Raw genomic sequence first — 11,572 nt, forward strand, 5'->3', positions numbered from 1 at the left:
AACTCCTGAGCTCAAACAATCCGCCTGCCTCGGCCTCTCAGAGAGCTAGGATTACAGACGTGAGCCACTGCGCCCGGCTGTGTGTGTGTATTTTTAAAGTTGTGTCAGCCGCTGCACAATTGTTTTGTGAAGGTCGAATGAATAAAATCAGAGGAAACAAATAGGTTGTACGTTTGATGTTCTCTATAGAATCTAAATAGTTTTGGCTACTTGACGTCTTGTAGAGTGGTAGCATACAGTCTAGTGCTGATCCCTCAACTATAGATGTCTCATAAGAAAGAAGGAATCCAGAATTTCTAGGGCAGGAGAAATTTAGAGGCCAAATCAAATTTGTGAGATCGTTGGCCACAAAGATGGTGCCAGAAATCAAAGAGGGTAAACCTGGATCCCAAAGGGTCCAGGCTTATCAACCTAAGACTCGAGGGTACAAATAAGGTGGGAAGACAAGCTGTAACACACACACGGGGCTGGTTAGTAGAGAAGAGAGGCTCTGGGACAGAGAGTGGGGATGGTGATGACAGTAAACACCTGGAGAGTACAGTTTAGCATTTTAGACTTGCCCCTTTATGTGGATGCAGCCATATGATCCATCATAACTTTAAATCACTGGAGAGCTGAGCAGCATGATCTTTATTTTGGGTAGAGTCATCAGATGTATGTGGTTTGCTTTCTCAAATTCTCATAGTTGGGTAAAGTTAAGTATTCAAGGTGCCTTTGTTAGACTGCAGTGGGGAAGGTAGATGAAAGGAATATTGCCAGAGAATTTTGAGGAGTGGTGAAACTACTAGGACTTCAGGATGTTGTCTTTGGGCAAAGTGTCTCTTGCTCCTTCCTGGAGATTCAGAAGAAAGAACCAGAGTTCATCTAACAAATCACGTGGCAGTGAGGCCAGTGTGGCTAGAGTAGAAGGTCCAATCAAGTAATGAGAGGGCATGTTAGAGAGCATGCTTCAACCCAGGCAGGAAGGCCTTCAGTAGTAGGCGCCTTAGGGTTTGGGCTTTACCTTGGAAGTATGAAGGTTGGGACAAAATGAATGAGGTACTACGTAAATACCCCGCTTGTATCTTTACAACTTTTTTCACATGTGCTGCAAATAAATGTTCCTTTTTGAATCATATGTATTCCAGTCAAGAGGATTAAAAACATGAGTATAATGTGAATTTTATTTCTTATCATTTCCATTTATAAAATTGATGCATTTTTACTAAAATTATGTAAACAGAATTGAAAGCTTTCAAAAGAAGAGGCAAAAATAAGCTATTAACATTCTGCTTTCATGCTACTAATCCTACAAGTTTATTCCCTTTTTCTTTTGGTTTCGATGCTTGCTCTGTTGTATGAAATGTGAACGTAATAATATGCTGACGGCTTGAGCCCCTGTTGAACATGCTTACTGATGTATGTTGGCTGAAAAATCCTAATGTTTGGGGCTTTATCTTCTATGTAAGAATCAGTGGACTTCTTAAAAACACATTGTGAATTTAAAATGTGAAATATCACATGAAGAGAATGTACACAGTGATAACAGGGACCTTTTTTGTTTCTCTACCACTGTATTCCCAGCATCAGGTGTAGATAGGGTTTAACTCACCACAGGCACAAAATAAATAGTTGTTGAGTGGAAATAACAGTGTATGAGGGATTCCCACACCTTTTGGAGCTGTGGTATCCCACTGTTTTGATTTCTTGGCACTTTTCCTTTCTCTCCTCAAATTTATCCTATGTTAAATTAAGGAAGGATAATATAATGTGTTGGAAAATCTGGTCACATTTGTTAAGATGATTGGAAATACTCTATTTCATAATTCATAATTCAGTATTGAATATACTCTCAACATTTGTGAACTTTATGAATTGTTCAATTTGGGTGCACATAGTTTCCATAATGGCTTATTATTATGTACTTTTGAAAAAACAAACTGTTTATCCCTTTGTAAATGGTACTGGATATAGATCACTTGGGGAGAGCGGTGCTGAGACTCTCGTGCTGAGCAGGTGGCAATGCTTGCTCGCTGGCCACGTAGCTCCCTCCTTCACACTGGCTTTGTAGCTCACACTCATAGTTCTTTCTTTTTTTTCTTTCTTTTTTTTTTTTTTAAAACATATAGGGTCTCTCTCTGTTGCCCAGGCTAGAATGCAGTGGCATGATCATAGCTCACTCCTCAAACTCCAGGCCTTAAGCAGTCCTGTCTCGGCCTCCCAGAGTGCTGGGATTACAGGAGTGAGCCATAGCGCCTGGCCCCCATATTTTTTCATAGGAGAATGTCTAATCTCACCTGTGCTATGGTCTTTAGGGATCTCATGGAAAGAGTTAAAATTTCAGATGTTAAATTCTGAATGCCTGGAGACTACTATAATAATTAGAAGAATATAAGACTTTAGAAAATTATAATTTGTATTGTTTTTTATTTTATTTTATTAGGTAAAAAAGCTCCAGTTTTATTTAGTAAAGAAATGATTGAGTCAATGAAGGAAGGTTCAGTCGTTGTGGATTTAGCTGCTGAGGCTGGCGGAAACTTTGAAACCACTAAGCCAGGAGAACTATATATTCATAAGGTATAACAAAAAGCATTTTCTGCCTGTGAATCAATTTTCTTGTCTTTAGTGATTTATGAGGGGGTGGTTAGTCCTTTAAATATTTGGAGAAATTGAAGCCTGAAATTTTTTTAAATTAAAAATAGGCCCATTTAAATATCCTTTTGAAATAATGTCTTCATATTTGTGGGTATGTGTGTATACTTATAAAGATATACAATTTCAAAATTTAACATTGACTATGAATGAGAATTGTCCTAGAAAGAATGTGAGCATAGGGTAATAGACCTTTTTGACTACAATTTCGTTCATTTAGGGAATTACTCACATAGGCTACACAGACCTTCCCAGCCGAATGGCCACTCAGGCCAGCACCCTGTATTCCAATAACATCACCAAACTCCTGAAGGCCATCAGCCCAGACAAAGATAATTTTTATTTTGAAGTGAAAGATGACTTTGACTTTGGTACGATGGGTCACGTCATTAGAGGAACTGTGGTCATGAAGGTAAGTAAAGAAATCTGTTCTTTCTTCTTTTTAATGTAAATTTGTTTTAGGATTTCTGTTTATGGAAGAATCTTCTTTTGGAATTGAGATATATTTTAATAGAGTATATATATGCCAGGTTTGTGCCAATAAAAATTGTTTAAATATGCAGAACGATTCAAAGACAAGTATTTCAAAGACTTAAGTACACGATTCACTGAAAATATACATTGCTTTTGAGAAAACAAATAAGCAGCAATTGAATATAGTAAAAAATTAAACATTCTCCCCACCTATCTGCTTTCGAAGGTTCGATTAGCATTTTTGCGTGTGTCCTATACACATACAAATTATATATCTACGTATGTGTAGCACAAACATATATTTATATACATGTGTTACGTATTTATATAAAATGTTATAAATTAGATAAATTTATATATTTATATAAAATTATATTTAAGAGAACAGGTTTTGTTTAGACAGTAGCTATCTTCTGTAAGTGGTTTTGAAATGCTGGATTGACTTTTAAAAAAATGCTATTTTCTAATCTCTGTTAGGATGGTGAAGTGATTTTCCCAGCTCCCACACCGAAAAATATTCCTCAAGGTGCCCCAGTAAAACAGAAAACAGTGGCTGAGCTGGAAGCTGAAAAAGCAGCTACCATTACACCTTTCAGGAGGACAATGACAACGGCTTCTGCATATACAGCAGGTGAGGATCCCATTAATTAGCGTTTAGTCCTGATTGTTTGAATTTTGCAAGTAATATATTAATTATCAAAATTAGTAAATGAAATGCTGTTGTCCTTTGGATTCTGTTAGTAAATGGTCCTGGTAGACCTGATTTTTCACCAACGTATTACTTGTCCCACCTCTATGAAGGTAGACATGGCATTGATCAACTCAAGAGATACAGGTACTGTACTGGAATGAAGGCAAGTGAAATAACATGCAGGCTATTAACACTTTTCCTTTTATAGAAAACATTTTAAATATAGTCAGTATTTTTATCTACATCAAATATATTGAATAATGATGTATGTCAGATTGTGCTGATATCAAGTGCAGATAAATATAGGGTTTTTTCTGTGCTTTATAAAACTTCAGTTGTGATTATCTGCACACTTGGGTAAGACTAGGGACCCAAATGTTTGTTTTGAAGAGTAAACACTATGATACAAGGTAAGGCCCTTGAACACTTGACTGACATTCTAAGTTACCTAGTAAAAAAATTCAATTTTAAAATTTTCATCTTTCTTTACAATATAATGCAAATCTTTGTTTTTAAATTTATCTTTATGAAAACACTAAATAATTATAGTGAAATGATGATATTCATTCTGGCTGTGTATTATTAGAGCCTGAACTATGGATATTTGATTTTAAATTGGTTTTTCTCTCACAGAATGAATTAAAAATATTAGGTATACTTAGAGCCAAAAGAAAAACAAAACAAAAACAAACTATAAAGAATTAAGGACCAGCACCAGGCACATAGAATTCTTGTAGCCTCAGCATTCTCCAAATTCCCATGTGAGTCCAGATGTTTTAAAGCCAAACATGTAACTCTCCTTGAATAAAGAGCAAGTCTCAGCAAAATGACCGAAAATGCCTCTAGTTGTGAGTAGATGGATAGTGTCCCTATTTGCACTCATTTGTTTAAAAAAAAAAGAAACTAGGTTATTGTATTATACATGGAGCATATTATGAGTAGGATTGTAAATTTCCATTTCTCTTAGAAATTTGTAAGAAAATATAGCAAGGCATATGTAATGATTTATTTTTCTAGGTTCTTCTTATATTTGTTGAATCAAAGCATATTGCTTTTTAATAGATGTGACAATGGCATAGTCTTGTGAATAAAAGGATGGCCTTATATTTTTCTTTACCTTGAACTTCCTCCTTAATATTAAAGAAATGTATTTTTCCTCTATATGTATTAGGAATCTATTTGAATAGCATTCCTCATAGCATGTATTTTTTTTTCTTTTCTGTTTTCTCTTTCTCTATTATACAGACTATAGAAATAGACATTATTAAATATAGAAAAGGCATTAGTTTATTAAATAGTTGATGAGAAAACCTTCAGATGTGTGATATGATTTCTGTCTTACATGCCCAACACAAAACACTGTGGATTATGATAATTTAGTGCTTCTTGACTAATACTGTAATAATAATAGCTAGCATTTAGTAAATCCTAGTGTTGTGCTAAATACTTCACATACCCTAGCTCATTTATTCCTTACAAGAATTCAGTGAGGTGGGTTATTAATATTTTCTTTTCCAGATGAAGAAAGGGTTAATAATTTTATGGATGAGGAGACTGAAACACAGAGAGGTTAAGATCACACAGCCAGCAAGTAGCAGAAGCAGCATTTGAACCAGGCAGTCTGACTGAAGAAAACATATTCTTGGTTCCCCCCCCCACCGAAATCCATGTTTCAAATACGTCCATCCTTCCGGTAGTGCGCAATCATCTGTACCACGGGAAGGGCGGCGGGAGGAGGGGGGAGGAGGGAGGAGGGGACGGGTATTCGTATACACAAGGAGTGCAATGCGCATTACCCGAAGGATGGACATATTTGAAACACGGACTTCGGTGGAGGGGAGAACCAAGGGCAACACACGTAACCTAAACATATGTACACTCATAATTTGCTGAAATAAAAAAAAATAAATAAATAAAATGGAGATAACACCTCTATGTCCTAGAGTTATTAAAGAATTAAATAATATAATGCCCCCCCACCAAAAAAAAGAAAACATATTCTTAAGCACCACCCTATACGTCTTTTCTGACTTTTAACTGGAAGGCAAAATAATATTTTTTCTAACTCTCCCTCCAGATGGTTAATGGGCTATGCATTGGAACCTTGGAAATATGGTATGTGGGTAGGAAAATATAAATTAAAATTACAGTCTTACTGAATGATTTTAAGTAAAATTAATGTCAATTCCTAGATATGCCAGTTGTGCCACTGCTAATGTAATAGTTCATAATAAGGAAAAAAGGTACCTTACTGAGAATGTTAACATCCAGCTCCATGGTCACCCACTGTCATTCTGTTTTTACTGACCACTAGGTAACCCTTTCTTCTGTTGCAGAACAGACATCCACATGTTTGCTATTAAGGAAGGCAGTAATTAAAGATGTATGTTCAGACCTGACTGTTTGTATTCTGCACATTCTTAATTTAATTTGTATTTTTTTCCCTTTTCTTTGTACAATCTTGTTTGCTGACTTGGTGTTGAGGCTGGAGCTGACTGCCCTAGCCAGCAGTCCAGTCCAGTTTCAGGAGCAATTGCAAAACTGTGTCCCGGGTGGGTGGATGCCATATGTTTTGGGGAGGTGCTGCAGTGAATGAAATTCTTCCTACTCTTTTAAAACTTCTCTTCCTCAGCCAAATCTGAGAGTGACATAAAATTGGCCTCATAAAAGATCTGTCTTATAAAGGTTGTGTCTTGCCCAAGTAGAAAATGCTTTGGTAGATCCTCTATAGTCCTGTAATTGTGGAATAAAAACTCTTGTGTAAACACGTGGCATTGTCAATGAAAGCTAAAACAGGGAAGAGGATAAGCTACACAGAGGAAAATGTGCAAATTGTTATTAAGGTGACTTATACATATTACTAGATCTTTACAATTTATTTGGGAGTGGTCAGAAAGTTGGGTTTTGTCCACAAAATTTCCCCCATATTCCTTCCTGCCACTTCTCAGTCATCAAATGTCTAAAACATTTGTTTATTATCAGCAAGGGAGTGGAATTTAAAAGCATTGGCTATTTCATATATTTGTGTGTGAGAGTGTGTGTGCTTTAAATCTTACTGAGATAACTAGATGTCAGCTCACATTATTTACCCTCTTTCTCCAGGTCTCACGGCAATGCTGGGTTTGGGCATGGTGTCCCCCAATCTAGCCTTTTCTCAGATGGTGACTACTTTTGGCTTGGCTGGCATTGTGGGCTACCACACAGTCTGGGGAGTGACCCCTGCCCTCCACTCACCACTGATGTCTGTGACTAATGCAATCTCAGGTTTGTTCCTCTCTTGTTTTTCCTTATCTCAAGTTTTCATAGGCTTATTCAACCCTAGGAGTGCTATCAGTGAGGTTTATGAAGTTTGTGTTTTCGAGTTGCCTCACTTGGCATCTGAGGCAGTTATTGTGGTGACTCAGGGACTTCCAGAGGGTGAGATATGGGGCTGTGATGTAGGAAGCCGTGGGAGTGTGTCAACACTTTGGGTTACCCCCATTTCAAGCAGTGCAGAGCCAATACTATTTCTTTAAAATATGATTTCCTTTAAGGAAAGGATTCTACTGATAAAATTTGAAAACCAGTGTTTCACAGAATCATAGCTGCAACATCCTTTAGGGGCTCTTCTTAGATTCAACTCAACACTAAGCCTTGCAGGGCAAGAGTAGGCCCCATGTGGCACCAGGTTTACTATCAAGAGTATGGGACAGGAGATGCAGCTTGCCAGTGGGGCAGCATCAGGTGTTTCTCTTTGGCGTGAGTTTTCTCAGCAGTCTGTGCAGCAGTCCACACAGATGCCTGGGAGCTATTTTCTTTGGGCCCTGTGATGGTTCAGATATGAGGGAATGAGTCCCACGTTGCACAAGTGTGGGAGCTGCCCAGGCCTGCAAGCCTCAGACCCCACAGTCATCTCTTACAGCATTGCCATAGGCATAGCTTCCAGGATCTCTGCAGGGAACATGTCCAGTTCCAAGAGGTACTGTAGCCAGGAAAGCCCAAAGCTGGGCATCCCCATCAGGCATTTATAGTTCATGAATAGTTCCTTCTAGTTTAGATGCAAGTTATCCACCAAGAGTCACTTTTTACCATAAGCAGGTGTTGTCTGTGACATTGTTGATTTAATCTATTAGGGGAACACAGCTAGAAAGTTAAAGAAGGTGAGACTCTTATGCAGAAGGAGAAAAGGTTTTGTTAACCCTTTGCCCACAGTAATACTTCAAGTGAGAATGATGTGAATGTGAAGGTGTATTGTCAACGGTCTTCATCAGGAGAATTGTGTATATCATTTTAATGAAGGTGCAAGAAAGTTGCCTTGTTTTTTAATGGAGAGCTTTCCTCTTTATGCATCTATGTATGTGAGGTCCTTCAGCTATGACATTTGATTTGGCAGTGGCACTGTAATTATTCACCGTGTTGATGCTTTCTTTCTAGGGTTGACTGCAGTTGGTGGGTTGGCACTGATGGGAGGACATTTGTATCCTTCTACAACTTCTCAGGGCCTTGCTGCTCTTGCTACATTCATATCCTCAGTCAACATTGCAGGTATGGTGATGGTAAAAGGACCCAGAGTGCTATTTTTAATGGAGACATAAGCAAATATAAATCAGTATAAAATAGACATTCTGATTTTAAGCATCTAATTGTGCCTTTAAAAAAATGTTTCACTTAGACCATAAATGTTTTTTGCGAAGGAAATTAGCTATTTTGCCCATCTGTAATTTTTAGAAACTTTCTTGATAAAAGAACACCCCTTATGCCCTAAAATAAACAAAATGATGTCTTGCTGCGAGTTAACTGGAAAGTTATTGAATGCATAGTTTTGAATTAAGTTGACTTGGAGCTATCACCATAACATCTATAAATGAGTATAGTTTTCGATAAAATTTTAGTCTTTTGCCTTATCCCAGCCAGTGTTTGTTCTTGAAAACTGAAAGCTTAGCACATCATTCATGTTATGAGACCCATTTGATGCTATTTTGTAGCTAAAAATTCTTTAATATGTCCAAGAAACCTGGTGCCTAGTGATACGATGTTTTTTTTCTTTTTACCATTTATTATATATAGGGTTTAACAAATAACCTATTAGGAAAAAGTACTGACCTTTGATCTTTTGCATTCTCAAGCTTTTTAAATGGTTATTTACTTTTAGTCATGCAGAAATAGTTGATTTTGCATTCTGATAGCAAGTTTTCTTCCTGAATATATTTAGTGTTTTGTTTCCTACTCCAGTGGAATTGGCTTGAATAATAGAATGACTTTAAATTTTGAGGTCCTAAAATGTTACTTAAAATTGTATTTATCCCTAGGTAATAAAGATGTGCTTAAAATAGAAAAATTGTAGCACTTTAAAAAAATCATGTGGCTCAGTGAAATACCTGTTTGCTTTTTATTCCCTTTGCTTTGTTAAGGTGGTTTTCTGGTGACTCAGAGAATGCTGGACATGTTCAAGCGTCCCACTGATCCCCCAGAATACAACTACCTGTATCTGCTCCCTGCTGGCACCTTTGTTGGTGGATATTTAGCTACCCTCTACAGTGGTTATAACATCGAACAAGTAAGAGGCTCTTTTGAAAGACTTTATTTTTACTATGGTATTTTCTTCCTTACTAGATTGAACATTATTAGTTACCAAAATTCAAACCGTCAAGCAAATACAACTCCTTTATTAAGCACATACAATAATAACCCTGGAAACACTTGGTCAAACAAAGCATTCCTATCTCCTAAGGATCAGGAACCTGGATTCTAGAGACAGATTTGTCTGCTAACTGAGCTTAAATATACCTGTTCATTTCTAAATTTTCCCTCATGTAAAAAGAGTTGAGAAAGTTATTAGTATTTTTTTTTTTATGTACCTGGCTGGATTTTTTTTTTTTTGAGACAGAGTCTCACTGTTGCCCGGGCTAGAGTGCCGTGGCGTCATCCTAGCTCACAGCAACCTCAAACTCCTGGGCTCAAGTGATCCTTCTGCCTCAGCCTCCTGAGTAGCTGGGACTACAAGCATGTGCCACCATGCCCGGCTAATTTTTTCTATATATTTTTAGTTGTCCGATTAATTTCTTTCTATTTTTAGTAGAGATGGGGTCTCGCTCTTGCTCAGGCTGGTTTCGAACTCCTGAGCTCAAACAATCCGCCCGCCTCGGCCTCCCAGAGAGCTAGGATTACAGGCGTGAGCCACCGCGCCCGGCCCTTGCTGGATTATTGTATAGATACAATGAAATAATCAGTAAAAAGTTTAGAACATTTTTATTATTCAGTACTATTAGTTTTTTCCCCACTTCCTTCAGAAATTCAGCATATTATCTCTTGTTACCAAGAGATGTTATGCCAATTAATCTAAAAAAAAGATAGTGAAAAGTTCTCTATAGAAAAATAAATAAGTTGAACTTTGAAAGTTCCAACTTGAAATATAGCAGAGCCTCAACTTTGTTCTGAACTCTGTATTTTCCATTTCTTTTCCTTGACTGTCTCTTTGGTTCCTTCTGTGTTCCCAAGCGCAGTATTTGTTGAATGAACAAAATCTTTTTTGAGAAGAGCTGGAGCAATGAGTCAGAGAGACCCAAGTCTAAATTATAGATTTACCATTTATTGATCATTTGACCTTGGAGAAATTATGCAACCTCCTCAAGCTGCAATATTCTCTTTTGTAAAATTAGGATGATTTTTTCCTCTTGTGGTTGTCATTAGGCTAAGTTACAACACAAGTATATGGCACAGTCCCTGGTACTTACATCAGGGCTTGGCTCTTTTACAGCATTTGGTCAGGTTTAGTGTTTTCAGATCCAGTAATAAGTCCATTTAAATTTAGGTACTTTTATATATATATGTGCATGATATCAAATCCAGAAGAAACCAATTTACATAAATGGTGTAATTGCAAATACAATTTAAAGTATTTAATATGTTAACCTTCGTGATAGGCAGGAAAATATATTGAAATATTAAAAGAAGAGTTCATATTTGTGCCTCTATTGTCTGAATTTAAAATTGTCCTTAGAGAATTATGCTTCTGAGAGAGGGAGAGAGAGAGAAGTCCTCTCTAAGCTAATAGACTGAAGGTTAATAATCTCGCTCTCTCCCCTTTCCTTTGAAAAGATCATGTACCTAGGCTCAGGTTTGTGCTGTGTTGGTGCCCTGGCTGGCCTCTCCACTCAGGGAACAGCTCGTCTTGGCAACGCATTGGGCATGATTGGGGTTGCTGGAGGCCTGGCAGCTACCCTTGGAGGCCTAAAACCTGGCCCAGAATTGTTAGCTCAGATGTCTGGAGCTATGGCTTTGGGTGGCACCATTGGTAAGCACTTTATGTGAACTCTATTTTCTGAATATATATTTTTGTCTGAAGCCCATTCGATGAAAAAATTAAGTTGCCTTAATGGAATTGCTTCAATGAATATTATTCTGGTAAAAATTTATTACAATTGGTATAATTCTCATTCAGATACAAACATTTTAAAACATGAAGTAAGTGCATCAATTGAGACAATAGGGTGGGCTAAAAAAACACCCTGTACTCAATTCTTATTTTCCTTTACTGTGTCCAGTTAGCTGACAACAGAATGTGGGAATGAAATACTTATGTATTGTATATGGGCTTGTCTTTTGTTGTGCCAGGTATAAATAACAGCAGAAGATTCTGCTTCATAGACCTGTTAAAAACTTGAAAAAACATGTGCCAGCTGAAAAACTGCTGTTTTAATCTTATTCAGTAGTATACAGGGGCTGAATGTTAAATTTTCAGGAATTTTGGGAGCTGGTGGTTAAATACAGCCATTATTAAACATTAAATTATATAAA

At 37.2% G+C, this 11,572-nt stretch overlaps 1 protein-coding gene across 3 annotated transcripts in view; it reads left to right on the top strand.

Annotated features, from left to right (window-relative positions):
• Positions 1-11,572, top strand: part of NNT (nicotinamide nucleotide transhydrogenase) — a 106,810-nt gene that overhangs the window by 37,067 nt on the left and 58,171 nt on the right. For all 3 annotated transcript variants that reach the window (XM_012664797.1, XM_012664796.1, XM_012664798.1), the window contains exons 8-14: positions 2,423-2,556; positions 2,852-3,043; positions 3,583-3,736; positions 6,899-7,060; positions 8,210-8,320; positions 9,187-9,332; positions 10,874-11,069. In XM_012664797.1, the coding sequence (XP_012520251.1) occupies positions 2,423-2,556; positions 2,852-3,043; positions 3,583-3,736; positions 6,899-7,060; positions 8,210-8,320; positions 9,187-9,332; positions 10,874-11,069 (1,095 nt within the window). The remainder of the gene's footprint in view (positions 1-2,422; positions 2,557-2,851; positions 3,044-3,582; positions 3,737-6,898; positions 7,061-8,209; positions 8,321-9,186; positions 9,333-10,873; positions 11,070-11,572) is intronic.

The sequence above is a fragment of the Propithecus coquereli genome, unplaced genomic scaffold (genome assembly GCF_000956105.1).
Source record: "Propithecus coquereli isolate 6110/MARCELLA unplaced genomic scaffold, Pcoq_1.0 Scaffold91, whole genome shotgun sequence".
NCBI lineage: Eukaryota > Metazoa > Chordata > Mammalia > Primates > Indriidae > Propithecus > Propithecus coquereli.